At 41.0% G+C, this 22,310-nt stretch overlaps 2 protein-coding genes across 5 annotated transcripts; both read right to left on the bottom strand.

Annotated features, from left to right (window-relative positions):
- Positions 1-22: 22 nt before the first annotated feature.
- Positions 23-7,659, bottom strand: LOC110526629 (F-box only protein 22). The gene is made up of 7 exons (XM_021607759.2): positions 7,447-7,659; positions 6,840-6,972; positions 6,108-6,195; positions 5,765-5,863; positions 4,833-4,985; positions 2,955-3,120; positions 23-2,566 (listed from the first exon to the last, which is right to left on the bottom strand). Exons 1-7 carry the CDS (start codon positions 7,575-7,577, stop codon positions 2,173-2,175), a joined length of 1,164 nt encoding a protein of 387 aa, XP_021463434.2. The 5' UTR covers positions 7,578-7,659; the 3' UTR covers positions 23-2,172.
- Positions 7,660-9,050: 1,391 nt separating this feature from the next.
- LOC110526630 (tropomyosin alpha-1 chain) lies at positions 9,051-22,310 on the bottom strand. Of its 4 annotated transcripts, XM_021607760.2 has the most exons (10): positions 21,968-22,309; positions 21,302-21,427; positions 17,400-17,533; positions 16,372-16,489; positions 14,934-15,004; positions 14,679-14,754; positions 14,408-14,470; positions 14,110-14,179; positions 12,134-12,212; positions 11,299-11,667 (listed from the first exon to the last, which is right to left on the bottom strand). In XM_021607760.2, the coding sequence occupies exons 1-10, from the start codon at positions 22,079-22,081 to the stop codon at positions 11,664-11,666; spliced, it is 855 nt and encodes a 284-aa protein (XP_021463435.2). In that variant the 5' UTR covers positions 22,082-22,309; the 3' UTR covers positions 11,299-11,663. The 4 variants fall into 4 exon arrangements, with proteins under 4 accessions (XP_021463436.2, XP_021463439.2, XP_021463435.2 ...); XM_021607761.2 differs by lacking the exons at positions 11,299-11,667; positions 12,134-12,212 and adding an exon at positions 9,051-10,650 and having other exon boundaries at positions 21,968-22,310; XM_021607762.2 differs by lacking the exons at positions 21,302-21,427; positions 21,968-22,309 and adding an exon at positions 20,061-20,250.

The following is a 22,310-nucleotide window of genomic DNA, read 5'->3' as shown; positions in this document are numbered from 1 at the left end:
GAGAAAGCCAGAGAGTGAGAAGATATTTCAATGGCAGTCATTTATTGAATTTGAAATAAATCAAACATATTTGGCACACATAGTTGAAAAGTGCTTGTAACCTTAAACATTTTGCTCATCATATTAAAGCCAGAGAAAACAATTTAAAGAACAATTCTAAAATAATCCCAATAACTACACAGAATGGTTGTGTGGTAACATTGTGTGGTAACATAATGGTTGTGTTAGGTCACAGAAAACTATGAACAGTGATCTTAAATTTTCCCCATTACAGAGTATCAGGAGAATAACTTGTATACTATACTGAAAAGTTATACCTTAAAATAGCTTATTCTAAACAAAAAACAGAAGCAATCAAAACCATTTAGCCAAACATATAGGTTGGTCAAATTGCACATTAATCTCAAAAGAACTGTTTTGAACTTCCTAAACATTTCTCATGTGTTCATACCTTCATACCCATTTTCAGAACATCTACCTCAAACCTTCATAAACAAAACAAATACTGTCATCAGGAATGTCTTCAGAATTATATGTTCGTAAATGAAGCAGAATATTGTACAGAATCCCAACTACAAAACTGTTTGTACATGGTATGTTTATCACACAATCATATAATGGCGGGAATACCCTGTTTGGGAGTGGAACACGTAAAATAACACATTTTACAACCATCAGCTCCAATGAAGCAACAAATATGACCTTACAAGACAGTATGAAGAACGACACAGAAAGATTTTGTCTAAACCACGGAATACATTTGAGTAAATAGAAGCTAGTGAGGCAATTCCACAATAACAGCACAAACCCTCATTCTGCTACCAAACTTTGCATCTTTTTAAATTTAAATTGGCACGTCACTTAAGAACAAATTCTTATTTACAATGACGGCCTAGGAACAGTGGGTTTACTGTCTTGTTCAGGGGCAGAACGACAGATTTTTACCTTGTCAGCTCTGGGATTCGATTTAGCAACCTTTTGGTTACTGGCCCAACACTCTAACCACAAGGTTACCTGCCGCCCCACTGTTCACTGTTCTGTTCTTCAAGTAAATGTCTTTATCAAAGCCATCCTTATGCATAGAGTTGTATGGTTGGTTTAACTTTGCAATCATTGCTTTCTGTTTGACGTGAAAATTCGGAGTCTCAACCTCACTCTGTTATCGTGGAATTGCCCAGTGTGTGAAATAGTCTTATAAAGGTAGGAGGAATAGGCCTTGATTTAATTGCATTTCAAAAAGGGTTTCTCCATAGCTAACACTAAAAGAGGGGCATGTGTCAAAGCACATACCGGAGAAAACATTGAAATCAAGACAAACTGAATTTTTCTCAAAGGTTCAAAACATGTTACTTTCCTTATCTTCTTAACTAAAAAGTGCCTGATCGGTAATCTCAACAATTATTTATAATAATTAATAACAATTATATTTGTTAATTGGACATGAAGTGTCAGTAACTTTTCACTATAAGGTGTAAGAAACCATCTGGTCAAGATTAGTTAGTTAGTTTCAGTTCTATGTTTTGAATATGAGCATAACATTTGGTGAGTAATTCAGGATAATATATATATATATATATATATATATATATATGTGTTTTAAATGGGGAAGTCCACTGTATTATTTTCTAACAAAGGACTGAGATGAATGGACAGTATTTTCTTCTCTGATTCCCATCAGCACCTTGTTAAACTCACTAACATGTCAGCAATATTTCCTATTCAAGTTTCAAACTGATCAATGCATGATCAAGTAAGCATTTACCTCTATTGCAGCAGATAAAACATTGCATTTCCCTTCCAAAATTGACAAAGTTAAAACTTTACATTGGGAAAAGTTGAACACAACAAAAAGAAAGACATGTACATGTTGTAAGCCACTTCAAACAGCATCACATACCACCATGGCTGAGAGATAAGATTCTACAACCAAAATGTTGTTGATCCTGATTGTTACGTGCACAGGCAGTCTTCTGAACTAGACACCAGGGTTGTATTCATTAGGGCACACCGTTTCAAAACATTTTGCAACGTAAAACGGGTGTTTCTTATTGGACCAGTTAAGATAGTACCTCTCTGCTTCTTCTGGTTTTCTTCCGTTTCGTACCTAATCAATAGGAACCTGAAGTGAACAAAACAAACTGTAGTTTGAATGTAAATATGACCATCGACTCCTCAGCCAAGGTGAACTAGGGTCATAACAGTGGTGTATCCATGCTGCAGACTGTCCGTATCCGTGTCACACAGAGTATAGTCCTCCTTCACGATACGATCACACCCAATCTCCCCGTTACCAAAGAAGCCAAACAGTGGGATGTTGGGGAACACCTTGCGGAAGGTGTCAGCCTCCACGTTACGTTGGTTGTTGTAATAGTTGTGTCCGCGGCCCACGCAGGCAAACATGAAGCCCAGGGTGTTCCTCTCTGGGAGGTTGGCGGCTTTCAGTCTCCGTATGGTGGCCTCGGCTGCCTTGGGGCTGCTCACGTCCTGCTCCAGGAGAACACTGGCCCCCTGGATCCTTGGACCGCTCAGAGCCAGACCCACCACGCCGTACGACCCCAGGCCACAGCTACGGAGAAAGACAGACCACTGTCACATAACTGTATAGTAATACTCTAAGCTAAACCCTAACCCCGGGACCACTCAGGGCCAGACCTACACCACGCACCAGCCCCAGCCCCAGCAACAGTTACAGAGAACGATGGTGGGACAGACAAAAACAAAGTCACAGCTGCATAGTAAGAGTAGGGATTCCCAAACTTTTCATGTCAGGGCCCTTTGAATATGATGAGCCTCCAGCTGAGGACCCCCACTACCTTAAAAAATATGTTGTTTTGCCGCTTGGTAGATTACTAGGAGGTCGCAATAAATAAGACCCCAGACCCATGTTTGAGAACTCCTGACCCTTCTCAGCATTGAAAAGAACAGTACATGTTACAGATCACTCAGGTACTCACCACTCTCTTTCAGGGGAGAAGACATTCTCCACATGGCCCCCAGCGATGAGAGCCTTGCTGCGTGCCAAAGGCTCCAGGACCTGGTTAAGGAAGTGGGCTGCTCCGGGTTTGTAGGCTTCATAGCCAAAGAGCAGCACCACACGCAGATCAGGGTTATTCACCAGCCCTGAAGGGACAGGACGACAAGAGAGGGGTCAGAGATGGAATCATATTATGGTGGACGGTTGGCTAGAGCCATGGATGTGTTTAGCATACTGGTATTTATCACACACTCATATACTAATCCTAGTATCAACTTTACACTGCAGGGTTTGTATTGGGCTAGAACAAGACCGGCACTGACCAGCTTAATGGTTGACTGTGGTAGCCCTATGTGGGAGAGCAGAGAAAGGTATATTTCTGAACTGGTCATTGTCAAGATGCTGGCCTGGGGGTAGGTTTATGACAGTCATAAATACCTCTCCCCCCTTTTTCCTCTCTCTACCCTACTGATGTGACTATTGAACATCCCTTGGTTAGAATAGAAATTCTGGGAACATCAGAAGGTGGGAGGAAATTAACCATATTTTGGTTATCCAACCAGTTGAACATATGCGTTGGTACTTTATGAATATGATGTCAGTTCGGTTGTCATCTGAGACATTCTCATCAATGATAGGATGACAAACGGTACAGTGGAAAGTCTACACATTATAGTTATCAGATTCACATGGAATTGTTGTACAATTTAAATGTTTGAATATGAAATTATTTGTGAGGGGATGAAATGTGATTTTAGCTTCTAAAATGTGAGAATTGGGTTTTCATGAGTGAATTAGGCACGACTCGGTGGCCCGCCCACGTGAAGAGACATTGGTGATAAACTATGAAACATGCCCTCCTCTCCCTTCCTATATAAAGCCTTGACGACAATATAACTTCCTGTTCCGGGTACATTAGGATGACGATCCGATGTCAGAAGGGTTCAGATAACTACAGAACGAAGCCAACCTCAGCGTGAGCTTTGGTTGCGAATGGTATGAACTTTGAACTCTTATTCCCTACAGAAGTGATACCTCCTAGCCGTTGAGTTAACAGCAGCAGCTGCAAACGTGGGCTAGGAAAGAACAGACAGAGTATCCCGTCTACCACACATAGACGTTACTACAACGTATTCAATCCGAGGACAGGACGATCTCTGTTGGCCAACACGACCAGCATCTACGACCAACCTACCGAAGCACAGCTCAGAGTAAATATTTATTGCATTTCCCTTTTCCAAATGGGCGGTAATTTAGAATGCATAAGATTCTGTATTTACGATAGAGTAGTTGCCTACGGCCCGATAGAGACATTGCTTCTCCCTTTGTTCTTCAGTCTTCCCGCTCTTTCACTCAAACCCAACCCACTTTTCTTTGTGTAACCAGCTGTCATATCTGTTCCGTCCGCTAGGGACGTTTTCCTTTATTACATAATTTGTAATCAAGGTATGATTCATTCTGTGTATATGTAATTCTGTGTGATTAGTTAGGTATTTAGTAAATAAATAATTAAACCCAATTTTGTATTGCTGATTCAACTTGTTAGCCAGGGATCGTGAAGATAACCAAGAATTTACAACTTTCAGATTAGACTGAAATAAGGTGACAATTAATATTGACTGCTATTGATGTAAAATATTACTAGGTCTTTAAGAGTTTATTTGGAAGATAACTGCTCTATAAATATTATTTTGTGGTGCCCCGACTTTCTAGTTAATTACATTTACATGATTAGCTCAATCAGGTAATATTAATTACAGAGAAAGGATTTTATAGAATAGCATGTCATATCACTTAATCCGGCACAGCCAAAGACACGACATCATCATAACTTCAACTCCCAGTCGGTCTCACCAACCTGCTTCCTCCAGGTGTGACTCTGAGATGGTGCGTTTGCAGAAGTGAAAGGGGCGGATGTCCACTCCCTCCATCCTAGGGAACATGATAGCGTAGCCAGCTTCTCCTTCTTGGAATTCCTCCGGTGGACCCGAGTGGGAGCCACTGGGAGTTACTGTGGGGGAAGATGAAGAGAGACTCAGCAGCAACTCTTGGGAGGACATTGGAAGTTTGCTTTTAAAAAAAATCTACATTTTGGCAAATGCCTTCTTCAGGGTTACTGTGGGAAAAGGCAAAAGGACAAATCATACTGTCAACCAATGTCCTTTTCCTTATATTGGTAAATGTATCACCTGTATGATGTACATTTAAAGTAGTTAGCTAGCTAACAGTAATTGCATTTTAACATATTGCATGGCGTTCCACTTCCCTGGTTCTTTAAGCACTCAATCTATGTGACATAACACTATTTAACACATAACAAATCAATATTACCTAGCTAGATTTTCAGTTCATGAGCAAAGACACTATCTGCATACTTGGTTGATGGAGTGTCACTTCTCTCCAGCTTAGTGATTATATAGAGGAATATAGAGCACAGATCCTGTTGTCAGTCCTGGAATACTAGGGTATCTATCGACATATCTAGTCGCCATGCTTCTCTTCCCAGCTCCCAAGCAGAGCACCCTATGTTAATAAGGCAAGGGGAGATGAATGTGGACCATCCCCTGTTGACACTCCTCTGTGATGAGAATGCACAACACGCATCAAAGAGGAAAGGTCCTGAATGTCATGCACCGCCAGCAGCCTGTGTCATGAGTTATGGCACAAGAGCTAGCTATCAGTGGTTAGTGTTGTAGGAATTATGTGTTATAACATTATAACACATGGAATAGTTACCACACGGTGTTCTGGTCATTAGGAAGGGAAATATGAAAATACTGTAGTTCTTACAAACAACACCAGGCGTGGCGATGGTCATGATGTCACATCCATTGGGGAACAGCCTGTTCAGTTCCTCCACTGAGTCTGGACTGTGGTGGGTCTTGCGTGCTGCAAGAGGGGATACAGGTTAGAACATGCCTTACATTTAGATTGTTACTGACTGGGACTCTAATATAAGCAGCAGGTTTCACAACTTAGCCTTCAACTTTTAATAACTTACCATGTGTTTAGTAACAAACTAAATGGAAGTTAGCTAGTAGATAAAGAGGCCACAGTACTTTATACTTCTCAGCCCAGCATTATTAGTGTGCTTTACTACAGAGTAGTAAATGTAGTACATGTTACGTCTTACCCTTTTTCTGCTTGTAGCAAGAGTCTTGTCCACTGAAGGTATCGCTGTCCACCATAACCAAGACTGTTTTGGGCAGCAGGTATACATTCTGCAAACATTAAGAGAGAGGTGTTTCTACAGTTTTCAATAATGTCAGACTCCACATAGTCTTCCACTGTAGGAGCCAGGCTATAACTTTACTGTGTTCTACTAGCCTACTTGTAGGAGTGTTGCACCAGCATACAGATAGATATACATAATGTCGAACAAGCATGCCTCTGGCTTATCTCAGTTAACCCAGAACTAAAGTCTTGCGTAATTGGTCAGATGCTCGATTAAGTTCTGGGTCTGTACATGTTAAGAGATGAGATGCTAAAACGAGGAGTGGAACCGGATTGAAGAGATCCACTCTTTGCAAGTTATGGGCAAATGTATGGGCCAGATGTCCCCTCCCCTTCCAAAATTAGAAAATATGGTAAAACCTGTGAAATCTTGATTTGTCCAAATATAAAACCAGTGACGAAAAACTGGAACTACTTCTGCTCGTTATCAATCAGAGCTCATAGTATAAAGACAAATCTACGGTACCATTTATGTTTGTCCATTTATGTTTGTCGTCTGTTCACGAGATACTACTCTCTGGCATGCAATCATGTCAGCTCTATTCATGACACTTCTATCAACAATTCATGAACATTCTCCTGAAAGAGACCCTGTTGTAATTTCTTGTGTATTTTCAGTAGTCAAACTGACCTCCACTTCTTCAGCCAGGCTGTGGCAGAGAGCATGGCCGTCATAGTTGGACGGTCCAGAGGCAGACACCCACGTCAACTTCTGCTGGACCCTCAGTACTCTCCGTGCACAGTTCATCCACAGTCTGCAAACACTGCACAATAAGGAAGACAGTCGTCGTTAGCGCTCACTCTCATCCTGGCATGACAAGGAAGTTGTTTAAAAACATGATACCTACGACCAGTCTGGGGATACCTAGCTAATGTTAGCTAGATTCCAAGCTTTTCTTAGCTAGCTAATTTAGCTGTCAAACACTAATCTGTAATACAAGATTATTACTAAAATACTGTTGTTCTACCTGTTAGCTAGCTAACGTATGATAGTTTCACATGGCTGCACGCCTTTTTTGCAAGCAAAACGTATACAGCTAACAGATACATTTAGTGTAGATTGCTAGTTAGCTACATATATTCAGTTCCAGTCCTGTTTAGAACTTGAAACATGCATTGCCATTGTTGATAAAAACACTGTGCTCGCTAACGTTAGCTAGCTAGCTGACTGTGGCTACTCGGTCAGTGTTTTCGGAATCCTTGGCTACCTAAAGTTAGCTAGCTAGCTAGTCACTTACCAAGCAATTTGGAGCAGGGATTTGGTTGGTACAAACGTCAAAATTCTCTCCACTACTTCTGCCACATTACTGAGAATGTATTCTGCCGTGCATTCATCTGAAACGCCAGAAAAGTCTGTATTTCCATCCATATTTCCTTCGCAAGGTCTTGGCAGCTAGCTACGGATTTGTCTTTTGACCTTTCACTAATGCAAATTGCATAGCTAAATATCGAAAGCACTAATACACTATTACTGCCACCTAGTGGCGAGTACACTTTATCTGCCTAGTATGTATAAATCAAAGCAAACGTTATTTGTCCATGCGCCGAATACAACAAGTGTAGACCTTACAGTGCAATGCTTACGTACAAGCCCTTAATCTACAATGCAAATAGTCTGGGTAGCCATTTGATTAGATGTTCAGGAGTCTTATGGCTTGGGGGTAGAAGCTGTTTAGAAGCCTCTTGGACCTAGACTTGGCCCTCCGGTACCGCTTGCTGTGCGGTAGCAGAAAGAACAGTCTATGACTAGGGTGGCTGGAGTCTTTGACAATTTTTAGGGCCTTCCTCTGACACAACCTGGTATAGATGTCCTGGATGGCAAGAAGCTTGGCCCCGGTGATGTACTGGGTTATACGCACTTCCCTCTGTAGTGCCTTGCGGTTGGAGGCCGAGCAGTTGCCATACCAGGCAGTGATGCACCCCGTCAGGATGCTCTCGATGGTGCAGCTGTAAAACCTTTAAAGGATCTGTGGACCCATGCCAAATCTTTTCAGTCTCCTGAGGGGGAATAGGTTTTGTCGTGACTGTCTTGGTGTGCTTGGACCATGTTAGTTTGTTGGTGATGTGGACGGCAAAGAACTAGCTCTCAACCTACTCTACTACAGCCCTGTCGATGAGAGTGGGGACATACTCGGTCCTCCTTTTCCTGGAGTCCACAATCATCTCCTTTGTCTTGATCACATTGAGGGGGAGGTTGTTGTCCTTTCACCACATATATATATTTTGTGTCATATATTCATGGATTACATTTTCAGTCCATTGGCATTTGAGCAAGAATTATCCTCATAAAAAACATTTTATCACTCCAAAGAAAGTTTTTTTAGTTTCTTTATCACTACGAAATAACACAAAAATAGTAGGCTATGCATGGTCCTGGAAATATCCTATTTTTATATGAAATGGATCGATTCAAGGAGGTACTACCTTGGTTGATTATAAGGATTGTATGCGTTGAAAGTAGTATTAGACTGTTTACACACGCAGCCTATTTCAGATTTTTTTGGGCAAAAGAGTTGATCTAATTGGCCAAAAGACCAATTAGTGGAAAAAGAACAGACATGGGATGCCTGTGTGAGTGAGTTAATGATCATTGTGCAGTAGCTTCACACCAACACTAGAGTGTAGTCTTCACACACTACATCTGCTTCCACTTGTAAAAAATATGAGCCAGAGCTTTCTAAAGGGCATTTACAAGTCAAATGGATTTCAACAAAATCACAGTTGACTTAGTGGAGACTGGACTACGATTCTAACTGTACCCCTTATCTACAGTGTAACCACTGTAAAATAATAGCACAGATTACAGATGTCAACATGTTTTCTGAAAGTGACACTTCATAAATGTGATTGTGGGTTTTTATTTATACATTACATTCACATAATAAAATGAACAAGAGACACCATCAAATCAAACATGTATACTATTTGACAACAAAAACAAACAAAAAAAAAACATTCCTGTGGCAGACACTGGACATGAAATGATCTAGGTCGATCTATTTGAGATTAAATGAACATACTGTACCTTCCGCCTCGCTAAACATTGTATCAGTGTACATATTGCACATGCTTACTTTCTTTTAAATATAAGTACTGTATATCACTGATGCACCAGCACATACATATGAAACATGTACATAAAGAAACATGGACAATATATGACTAAAAGAACAAGTTACAAAAGCAGAATAAAAAAGTACAAATGTTAAACCTTGGCTTCGGTTATGGCTTAATTGGTCAAGAGTAATCCTGTCCATTATAACAGCTTGAATAAATCACGTGCACATTTTGTCAATTAAATCTCACTTTAACATACAAAAATAAATGGTATATGAGTCAAGTGACTGCTCAGCCATATGTCTATTTTGCTGTCTAGCTAACATCCAGTTAAAGTCCATTGTGTTTGTTTTCTCAGCCCCTCTGAGAGCTGAGAAAACAGTCAAGCCCCAGAGATCTCCACAAAGAGGGCACGGAGGAGCCCTCCATAGCAACGGCAGGTGAGTGTTGGTGTGATCATTGTGTAATGCTGGACCAGGTCACAGCAGGTGAGCGGTGCAGTCTTGTGTGATAATGGACCATGTTGTTGCATGTTATTGAGGTCCATGAGTGTCTGATCCAACATTTGACACATACCAAAGTTCTCTCATCTCATCATTAGCCTGATAGTGACAAACTGTGTGTGCAACATAAAAATGAAGCCTGCAGACTATTTATAATTTTTGACCACAATGAAAAGGACCCAATAATATTGAATGAAGATTGTTATAGTTAAAACATTAAAAGGTGGTCCCTGTGTATATCCTTAGTCAACCACAGTCAGTAGATATTGTTATAATGCACACTCATATCAAGCCTTATCATACATTATGGGTCAGTTTCACAGACCCAGATTATGCCCAGATTTACTCCTGTACAATGGACGATCTTTCAGCCATAGACTTATAGACAGTGATCCAGTTTATGTTATCTAAATCGAATTGCTGTTCATGAAATAACAATTCCAGATGTTGGTTAACTAAACTAAAATAGGCCTGCGCTTAAATCCATCTGTGAGTCTGTGAAACCTGCCCTCTTCACCTGCAATGTGAACATGCATTTAATTTCTCTGATGCTCCGCATTAACTACAAGTCCAATTATTTCTTCCCGATAAATATGATCCAATATGTATATATTTTTTGTCTTTGCCTGACTCTTAGGTTTGTGTCAGAGACACACATTAGCCTATATTTCCATCACAGCATCGTCTACGGCCAATGACATGACAAGACAAAGGTATTTTAATGTTGTGCCACAAATGAAGAGTGCCTTTCATTTTGTTTCATCCAATTTGAGCACAGTGGTAATTTCACAACACATCCAGTAATAGTTTATTCCTGATTTAACACCACTCTCAGTTCATTGGAAAGAAGACGATTTTTCTCAAGCTGCTGGTACAGAGGGTCTTTGCAGTCAGAAAGCAGGTTAAGAGAAAATAGAATAGAGAGAACAAAGTGTGTTAGTACAGAAAGATAGTCGTGTCATGCTACAACAGCACACACAACAAATACCATTGTTTTCTACCCTCTGCCTAAATGATCACATCTATATGCAAACTAAGAAATGGCTCCCTCACCTCAATGTGGAGATGGTGTGACTGTGAAATGACTGAATTATATGTTTACAGAATATCCCCAATGTTACACGTCACTATTATATTTTGGCTTTGAACATGAAGCAAAGTGTGACTGTCGGGAATGCTGAGGATGCTGAAACAGGTACATTTTCAGTTTCTGATCAATCCATGTCAATTACTCGGCTGGTTAAAGAAGTTGAAACCATGCCTGAGGTTGGTAGAGAGGTCATGGCCGCAGCCCTCTGCACTTAAACAATCCACTGCCTGAGTGGGGTCAAATCCCTGTCCCACCGCACCTCTACAATCTTTTTTATCTCTCTCTCCCTCTTAATTTCTTGCCTATCCCTGTCAATAAACACCTGTATACTTTAAAAGAATAAGCTCGGTGGATGTGCTTTTGTCCAAATGTAAACAAATTTTTTGTTAATACTACTACCATAGTACATAGTGCCAACCAAAATCAAATCAAAAAACATGTTTGTGAAGAGGAGCTTTCGGTTTTATTCAAAGCTGCTCAGTAATAAATTAAACAGAGAAACATTTAAAGACAGGAAATGAAATAAAGGAAATTAAGAACTACAGATTTGAAGGGTAAGGATGGCTGACATGGATGGATGTAAAGTTTATTTTACAGAAAGCAAAATGAGTCAGGGTTCTGTACAAAAGGTGGTCTATAGGATGACAGCAGCAGCAGAGGCCCAATGTGCGGTGGTGCTGTGGTAAAGAAGAGATGTGGAGACATAGGGGACAGGATGTTGGGCGATACTGCCACATAGTTGTAGTAGAGAGGCCTCTCAACCAGCGGGTGGCGTCTGTGATGGTTGTGAGATGATGTAAACAAGTTAACTGGAAAAGAATGAGAGGAAAAACAAAACGCGTTGGAGGGACAAATCGTAGAAAGGCACGTGACTGATATGACATGCAGGATGGAAACCACAGCACACAGAACAGAAAGCAGAGCCAGGTACTCAAAAAGGGTTGAGAGGTACACTATTCTGGAAGTTCAATTTAGATGTTTCTAAAAGCATGTAATAACTTATTGTACAATGCATGTTAGATTCTATATAGTTTTCTCAGCCTAACAAAAAAGCCACTAGTTAACTACAAAAGGCAAAAGCTATTTGCTGTTGCATGGCAGAAGCGTAAAGTGAGTCAGATTAGTAGGCACTGAAACTAAAATGTGAGTGGAAAAATCCAAACAAATGAAACATACAAAAAATATGCCACTAGAGGGAGTATACAGTAGAAAAAATTGTGAGTGGGTGGGACCTATGCACAACGCACAAGCAGACACAAGCAGGTGATAGATTACATGGAGGTCATGTCGTTGAGGGCGTGGTCCAGCTCCTCGCTGATGGCCTTGTACTTTAGCTTCTGTGCATACAACTCATCTATTATGGGTGGAGTGGAGGAGGAGAGGTGGAGGAGATGACATCGATGGGGTGATAATGAAGGAGGTTGGGGACAACAACAGAGATGATAGACAGAGCAAAGAAAGGAGGGGAAAAGGTAGGAAAGAACAATGGATTGTCAGAGAACAAATAAATAAAATAGAATGTCAAACCAAAAAAAAGAATAAGGGAGCAATAGGATGTGCACAGGCCACTAATGCCCTGTTCGATTGTTTAGACCAATCAGGAAATGACTAACCAAAACCCTGATGAAGGCAGCTTGGTGTTGAAATGTTTGTATCTAATTAATACATATTACATCGGAGTGGTATAGTGTGTCGCTGCTTTCTTTTCCAGAAGGAAATGACAACATGGTCTCCAACCAAATTATATAGAGCTCCATTGTGAATGCTTTGTAATTCCACAGCTACAGTGCCACAGTCACACCAACAGCAGCATGAGACATTTCTTTCCCTGGCCTGCACTAGCCTAACAAATACTGACTGTGGGTCTGCATAATGTCAGCTGTGGCACTGGCCTAGTCTGCCTAGCACAGAACTGACTGTGCAGAATGTAGATGCAGTATCTGATGACACCACAGAGGAGGTGATGAAAGGTTAGACTTCACACAGTACTCTTTTTTAAATTATTCAAGCTCTGACAAGTTGGTTGTTGATCATTGCTAGACAGCCATTTTCAAGTCTTGCCATAGATTTTCAAACCAAAACTGTAACTAGGCCACTCAATGTCATTTTGGTAAGCAACTCCAGTGTATATTTGGCCTTCTGTTTCAGATTATTCTCCTGCTGAAAGGTGGATTTTGTTTATTTTTATCCTAAAAAATCTCCCTAGTCCTTGCAGATGACAAGCATACCCATAACATGATGCAGCCACCACCACGCTTGAAAATATGAAGAGTGGTGCTCAGTGATGTGTTGTATTTGCCCCAAACATAACACTTTGTATTCATGATATAGAGTTAATTTCTTTGTCACATTTTTTGCAGTTTTACTTTAGTGCCTTATTGAAAACAGGATGGATTTTTTGAATATTTTAATTCTGTACAGGCTTCCTTCTTTTCACTCTGTCCTTTAGGTTAGTATTGTGGAGTAACTACAATGTTGTTGATTCATCCTCAGTTTTCTCCCATCATAGCTATTAAACCCTCACTGTTTTAATGTCACCAATGGCCTCATGGTGAAATCCCTGAGCGGTTTCCTTTCTTTCCGGCAACTGAGTTAGGAAGGACGCCTGTATCTTTGTAGTGACTGGGTATATTGATACACCATCCAAAGTGTAATTAATAACTTCACCATGCTCAAAGGGTTATTCAATGCGTGTGTTTTTAGTTTTTTTACCCATCTACCAATTGGTGCCCTTCTTTGCATGAAATTGGAAAACCTCCCTGGTCTTTGTGGTTGAATCTGTGTTTGATATTCACTTCTCGACTGAGGGAACTTACAGGTAATTTTATATGTGGAGTACAGAGATGCATGAGGTAGTCATTCAGAAATAATTTTAAACACTATTCTTGCACACAGAGTGTGCCAATGCAACTTATTATGTGACTTGCTAAGCACATTTTTACTCCTGAACTTATTTAGGCTTGTCCTAACAAAGGGGTTGAATACTTATTGACTCTAGACATTTCAACGTTTCATTTTTTAATTAATTTGTGAACATTTCTAAAAAAATAATTCCTCTGATATTATGGGATATTGTGTGTAAGCCAGTGACAAAATTTTATCAATGTTAAATTCAGGCTGTAACACAATACAACAGGGTGTGAATACTTTGAAGGCACTGTATATGTCCGGTTTTACTATACAACTTACCTCAGATTTTCACATAGAAAATGCTTCACAATATATGAAATGAAAGGAAAAAAGGTCCATACCCTCCAGATCATCAATGGTCTTCTCAAGCTTGGCCACGGACCTCTCAGCGAACTCAGCACGGGTCTCAGCCTGTAGCACAAGAGGCAGACAAGATGTGATGAGTGTCTCCCATCCTCATCATACCAAAACATGTTCCAACATAGATATATAATACAATGTCTAGTGTTCTCCACCCTTTCTATGGTTGCACTTTACAGACGATCTAGTGGTTAAGATGCTAACGCTAATGTCCCACTTTAGCTAATGGTAAAGTGAATGGAAACATTAGCTAATTTGCTAATGCTAAAGAGAACTCACCTCCTTTAGCTTGTCTGTGAGAACATTGATCTCCTCCTCGTACTTGTCCTCCTTCTGTGAGTACTGTAGTGACATAGTGGAGCGCAGGTCAGAGAGTCATCATCACAGCACTACCGACATGAACTGGTTCAAGGGATAACAGGCAGAAATTAGTGGGCCTACTCAATAGAGTTACCTCCCTTTATCTCTATGGCTACACTAGCAGGCAATGGGGATATAACCCCTGACTGCAACGACCTGAGAAGAGATACATTTGTCTAAACAGACCTACCTTCTCTGCCTGAGCCTCAAGAGACTTCAGGTTGTTTGTGACCGTCTTCAACTCTTCCTCAAGCTCAGCGCATTTGCTGGTGTTTTAGGTATGGTAAGGAGCAGAGGAGGGGTAGGAACGAATGCAATAGGAGGACCGACGGGGGAAAGAAACAAGAGTTATAACAGGGCAATAAGCACACAATAAGAGTAACAGCAGGTTGTCTCCAAAGCAGTAAATTGTGCTGTATTTTGTGGTTGGTTCCAAAGTTTTTACCCTTCAGAGAGCTCAGCACGCTCCTCTGTACGTTCCAGATCACTCTCAATGATGACCAGCTTACGGGCGACCTGTTTTCACCCATAATAGGACAACACATCACTATACCACATTGGTGCACCAAGCAATCAATATGTTATATGTTTAGTTTCATGTACAGGTCTATATGCTGTCTGTTTCCCACACACACACACACACACACACACACACGACTACCTCAGAAGTACAGTGCCTTCAGAAAGTATTCAGACCACTTACATTTTTCCAGAACATTCTGAGACTTGTCCCGAAGCCACTTCTGCGTTGTCTTGGCTGTGTGCTTAGGGTTGTTGTCCTGTTGGAAGGGGAACCTTCGCCCCAGTCTTTGTTCCTGAGCACTCTGGAGCAGGTTTTCATCAAGTATCTCTGTTTATTTTGCTCTGTTCATCTTTCCCTCGATCCTGACTAGTCCCTGCCGCTGAAAAACATCCCCACAGCATGATGCTGCCACCACCATGCTTCACCGTAGGGATGGTGCCAGGTTACCTCCAGATGTGACACTTGGCCTTCAGGCCAAAGAGTTCAATCTTGGTTTCATCAGAGTCTTTAGGTGCCGTTTGGCAAACTCCAAGTGGGCTGTCATGTGCCTTTTACTGAGTGGCTTCCTTCTGGCCACTCTATCATAAAGGCCTGATTGGTGGAGTGCTGCAGAGATGGTTGTCCTTCTGGAAGGTTCTCCCATCTCCACAGAGGAACTTGAGAGCTCTGTCGGAGTGACCATCAGGTTCTTGGTCACCTCCCTGACCAAGGCCAGTCTCCCCCGATTGCTCAGTTTTGTCGGGTGGCCAGCTCTAGGAAGTGTCTTGGTGGTTCTAAACTTTATCCATTTAAGAATGATGGAGGTCACAGTGTTCTTGGGGACCGTCTATAATGCAGACATTTTTTTGTACCCTTCCCCAGATCTGTGCCTCGACACAATCCTGTCTCTGAGCTCTACAGACAATTCCTTCGACCTCATGGCTTGATTTTTGTTCTGACATACACTGTCAACTGTGGGACCTTATATAGACAGGTGTGTGCCTTTCTAAATCATGTCCAATCAATTTAATTTACCACAGGTGGACTCCAATCAAGTTGTAGAAACATCTCAAGGATGCTCAATGGAAACAGGATACACCTGAGCTCAATTTCGAGTCTCGTAGCAAAGGGTCTGAATACTTATGTACATAAGGTATTTCTGTTTTCTTATCTTTAATAAATAGATTTTTTAAATAAAAACCCTTTTTGCTTTGTCGTTGTGAGGTATTGTGTGTAGATTGATGAGGATTTATTTTTATTTAATCGATTTTAGAATAAGGCTGTAACGTAACAAAATGAGGAAAAAGTAAAGGGGTCTGAATGCTTTCCGAAGGCACTGTATATCATAAAGTTTCAGCCTAAGGAATGCTAGGAAACTCACCTCCTCGTATTTCCTGTCAGCCTCCTCAGCAATGTGCTTAGCCTCCTTCAGCTGGATCTCCTGCAGCTCCATCTTCTCCTCATCTTTCGATGCTCTGTTTTCAATCACCTTCATGCCTCTGGAGGACAGAATAAACGGAGGGAACATATGTCAGGGATAGGAGGACATTGCATGTTGTCTTGTTTTTTAAAGAAATAAAATGTTGATCAACTAAAAGGAACAGGAGGACATTAATCTGCAGCCCAACCGTCCACACACTGTGGGGGCCATAACTACATTTGGCACTTGTCTATTGTAACACAATACATCTGGTACAGTGTGCGTATGCATATTTTACATGAACTCTTCTCAATAAGTGTGCTAGTTAAAGAGATTGAACATGATCTTAAGCACTTACAAATTTGTCACATATTGTACTTATTGGAATTCATAACATACTGTATCATATGAATTGCAGAATATTGTTTAAAAAAAATGCAGGATGTAACATATCATAAGAAATGGATGTCGTTGTACACAATTGTGCACAATTTTCGCTCGGCTTGGCTTCTTCTAAAACTACTGGCTGAAATTATACAATCCCTTTATAATGCATCCTTTACTGAACACTTTTAAGAGTGAAATTATAATATTATTACTGTGGTCATGTGGATTGATGTCATCTATATGGGTTCGGTGTTGATGACTGTGTTTGAGACAGACTGACGGGTCTGATGATGGCTGGGTCTATACTCCTAGAAGAAATGGTTCCAAAAGGGTTCTGCAGCTGTCCCCACAGGAGAATCCTTTTTGACTCCTGGTAAAACCCTTTTAGGTTCCATGTAGAACTCTTTTGGGTTCCATGTAGAGGCCTCTGTGGAAAGGATTCTACATGGAACCCAAAAGGGTTCTACCCGTAAACAAAAGTGGTTATTCACAGGCTTCTCTTATGGTGACAGCTGAAAGAACCATTTTTGGTTCTAGATAGCACCTTTTTTTGTCTACGAGTGTAGTGTATGATACAGAGTCGGAGTCTCTGCTCTGCTCACCTCTCACTCTCATCAGCAGCCTTCTCAGCCTCCTCCAGCTTGGTCAGAGCTGTGGCCAGACGCTCCTGAGCACGATCCAACTCCTCCTCAACCAGTTGGATACGTCTGTTCAGGGAAGCTACATCAGCCTCGGCCTAAGTGAGCACAACATGGGGAAACCACAATGTCAACCTGATGCACACTCAGACAGTCACACTTTCTTGCATAATACAGTATCTGGAGAGATGTGTAATGGAGGAGGTTGGGGGTCATATTTGAACACCTCTGTGGGGGGCTTCTTAACACTATAGGGGATTAAGGTTTAATGTGTGAGAAAGGGATAAGGGCCCAGACCACACTGTATTTTATTTATTTATTTAATTAGGCAAGTTAGTTAAGAACAAATTCTTATTTACAATGACGACCTACCCCAACCAAACCCTAACCCGGACGACGCTGGGCCAATTGTGCGCCGCCCTATGGGACTCCCAATCACATCCGATTGTGATACAGTCTGGAATGGAATCAGGGTCTGTAGTGACCCCTCTAACACTGAGATGCGGTGCCTTAGACCGCTGCACCACTCCGGAGCCCCTGTACTTTCATGTATATCTCCAGCATTATATATAACATACTATAGACAGGATTGTATAAAATATACAGTGCCTTGCGAAAGTATTCGGCCCCCTTGAACTTTGCGACCTTTTGCCACATTTCAGGCTTCAAACATAAAGATATAAAACTGTATTTTTTTGTGAAGAATCAACAACAAGTTGGACACAATCATGAAGTGGAACGACATTTATTGGATATTTCAATTTTTTTTAACAAATCAAAAACTGAAAAATTGGGCGTGCAAAATTATTCAGCCCCCTTAAGTTAATATTTTGTAGCGCCACCTTTTGCTGCGATTACAGCTGTAAGTCGGTTGGGGTATGTCTCTATCAGTTTTGCACATCGAGAGACTGACATTTTTTCCCATTCCTCCTTGCAAAACAGCTCGAGCTCAGTGAGGTTGGATGGAGAGCATTTGTGAACAGCAGTTTTCAGTTCTTTCCACAGATTCTCGATTGGATTCAGGTCTGGACTTTGACTTGGCCATTCTAACACCTGGATATGTTTATTTTTGAACCATTCCATTGTAGATTTTGCTTTATGTTTTGGATCATTGTCTTGTTGGAAGACAAATCTCCGTCCCAGTCTCAGGTCTTTTGCAGACTCCATCAGGTTTTCTTCCAGAATGGTCCTGTATTTGGCTCCATCCATCTTCCCATCAATTTTAACCATCTTCCCTGTCCCTGCTGAAGAAAAGCAGGCCCAAACCATGATGCTGCCACCACCATGTTTGACAGTGGGGATGGTGTGTTCAGGGTGATGAGCTGTGTTGCTTTTACGCCAAACATAACGTTTTGCATTGTTGCCAAAAAGTTCAATTTTAGTTTCATCTGACCAGAGCACCTTCTTCCACATGTTTGGTGTGTCTCCCAGGTGGCTTGTGGCAAACTTTAAACAACACTTTTTATGGATATCTTTAAGAAATGGCTTTCTTCTTGCCACTCTTCCATAAAGGCCAGATTTGTGCAATATACGACTGATTGTTGTCCTATGGACAGAGTCTCCCACCTCAGCTATAGATCTCTGCAGTTCATCCAGTGTGATCATGGGCCTCTTGGCTGCATCTCTGATCAGTCTTCTCCTTGTATGAGCTGAAAGTTTAGAGGGACGGCCAGGTCTTGGTAGATTTGCAGTGGTCTGATACTCCTTCCATTTCAATATTATCGCTTGCACAGTGCTCCTTGGGATGTTTAAAGCTTGGGAAATCTTTTTGTATCCAAATCCGGCTTTAAACTTCTTCACAACAGTATCTCGGACCTGCCTGGTGTGTTCCTTGTTCTTCATGATGCTCTCTGCGCTTTTAACGGACCTCTGAGACTATCACAGTGCAGGTGCATTTATACGGAGACTTGAATACACACAGGTGGATTGTATTTATCATCATTAGTCATTTAGGTCAACATTGGATCATTCAGAGATCCTCACTGAACTTCTGGAGAGAGTTTGCTGCACTGAAAGTAAAGGGGCTGAATAATTTTGCACGCCCAATTTTTCAGTTTTTGATTTGTTAAAAAAGTTTGAAATATCCAATAAATGTCGTTCCACGTCATGATTGTGTCCCACTTGTTGTTGATTCTTCACAAAAAAATACAGTTTTATATCTTTATGTTTGAAGCCTGAAATGTGGCAAAAGGTCGCAAAGTTCAAGGGGGCCGAATACTTTCGCAAGGCACTGTACATTTATATAGGCCTCATTTGTATGTTTGGAAAGGCAGTAACCAACATAAACATAATAAGCTGCCAATTATGTAAATGCATGTAGCTACAGGAGGTGTAGAATGATAGTGTATGATCGACTGGAGCATGCTGAAACTGCAGCAGCCTAAGCTAATGTGTTTATTTTGGAGCCTTCCTGCCTGGCACGTTTTACCATTAAATTGATTCTCACTGTCCCATTTCTCCATCCCTTTAGCACATCACATGACAGACAAAATATTGACGTTTTTAGTACCGTAAAATCATATATATTCTGTCTATCGTTCTACCAAGCTGTTGATCAGATTTATACTAATACTGTCATCAGGCAGGCTGCAGACTAATTGTCTTAAATTATTAGCCAGGGCTTACGGATTCTCTCGCATCCCTCTCCAGACCCAGTTGCTTCTGCCGCCTCTCTGCCGACTCTTCTGCACCGTCAGCCTGTTCTTGTAATGCTTTAATTTTCCTTTTTACAGTTTCCAACGAAGTTAGCCCGGCCATTTCGCTTGTTTACTGCCTATTTTCTATTGCCTACGCCTTTTTCTAACGGTTCTCGGGACAGAAACGCGCAACGATGCCGGGATGACAAAATCTGCTCACGACTCTGTTTTTTCCAACAGCTACTGGGGAGGCTGGGATTTGCGCTAAATGACACCGGAAGTAACACATTTCATGAATTGCCTCAAAATATCCAGAAAGATTTTGTTACAGAGGTTTTTATTTATTGTATTATAGTGAGATAATGTGATTATGTCATAATGACTTATTGGCCATTAGCCTATAATGGGATCTCTGCTCAGAGCAGAGTATTTGAAGATATTAATTGTATATAAAAATAAACATCGATTACATAAGGACAAAAGTAACATGATTATCCCAATTCATAATAATGATAGACCTATAGGCTACTTAAAGTATAAATATGTTTGGTACCATTTTTGTTTAATGTTTTTTTTTAATCATAATTACTATCATAATTTGGTGTTCTTTCTAAACTGACACAATAAGATGCATGTTTCCTATAAGAACAAACGTTTAATTATTGGCTTCCCCTACAACATTCTCAATAAAAGGATAAGTAAAAGTTTTAATTTGACGACTGGAATATAATGTATGACACCTACAAATCTAAATTAAAATGTATTTAAAATATTCAAAAACTTCCACCAAACTTTTAACTGAAATTCTAAACGGGCCCCCATTTTAACCCAACAGGTTGCGGGGTGCACAGGGTACACTGCCTAAACCTGTAACTTGGCCATATAAAACACAGCTAAATTTACCCTTCTGCTTGCATCTTCGAGGAGGGTGGCACACAAGGCACATTTGTTAGGCCTACAGTTGGTCTACTCAGTCTTGTTCGGTTTCAGTGAACACGTGGAATATTGCGCATTGCAGGTCGAGTCTAATGAAGATGCAGCTATTAACCATAAACAATTATGTAGGCTATTCCAAACTGAAACAATAAAATAATCCTAACTTATATGTGTGATGACTAGGCCTAGAATGAAACATGTTGAGGTTCCATGTTGGCAGACTGTTCGTGGTCCCCCTGAATCCACTCTTAACACTTCGGACAGGTTTATGCCACCGCGCCTCTTCAAACTTACGTCTGTGGCTTTCTTCTCAGCGAGTTCAAGTTTCTCCTGGGCATCCTTAAGAGACTCAGAGTACTTGTCCAACTCATCCTCTGTTCCCTTCAGCTTCTTCTGCAGCGCTACCAGGTCATCCTCAAGCTGATAGTTGGTGGATAATATTATCAGTCAATTGGGGTGTGCCATAAACAGAGTGGACGCACAGCCAGAAACAGTCAAAAAAGGGAAGAAAACAAAAGCCAAGTCATAGAAAAAAGGCAAACACTTACAAATGCTTCATATCATATTCTTTGTCTTTGGACATGTAATTTATTCAATCCACCCACAACACTAGAGTGGCATACTTTAATCAATAGACTACGCTATTCATGTTTTAGGGTAAAAAATATATATATAACGCTGATCAAATAATATTAGTTTATACTAGGCTTAATCCTGCATGATGCAGTATAAATGAATCGGTCAAACAATAAATATTTTCTAAAACTTCCTGGAGTCAAATAATAAAATATTGTCACGCCCCAAAAACAAATATATTCCTAATACGATTAAATACAACAATCAATACTGATCCTCATTCTCATCCTCTGAGACGTGATTTAATCCATATCGAGAGAGAGAACGCTCCAAAGCATTCCGTACCCAAATAAGACTGAACCCGATTTCTCTATGGATGCCAACCTGTTTGCTCTTGTCCTCCGCTGCCTTCTTGTCTCCCTCAGCTCCCTCAGCTCTGTCCAGGGCATTCTCCTTGTCGAGTTTAAGCATCTGCATCTTCTTCTTGATGGCGTCCATGACTGCTGTGTTGTTGGGGTGGCCTCACCAACTGACAAAAAACCAACTGAGTTAAAACGCTGAGAAGCTCCGCGCGTCTGAACCACACTGAACGTGAAGCTGGAGTGCAAGCTCGAGCCGACTATAGTTTGTCAAATATGTACTATAGCAGAGGAGTTACTGGATCCCCATGGATACCAAATACTTTTTGGGGAAACGACGCCAGCTGCTATCTTCCGCGGGTCCTGCC

Source organism: Oncorhynchus mykiss, chromosome 6 (genome assembly GCF_013265735.2).
Source record: "Oncorhynchus mykiss isolate Arlee chromosome 6, USDA_OmykA_1.1, whole genome shotgun sequence".
Lineage (NCBI taxonomy): Eukaryota > Metazoa > Chordata > Actinopteri > Salmoniformes > Salmonidae > Oncorhynchus > Oncorhynchus mykiss.
This window is presented reverse-complemented; position numbering and strand designations above follow the sequence as displayed.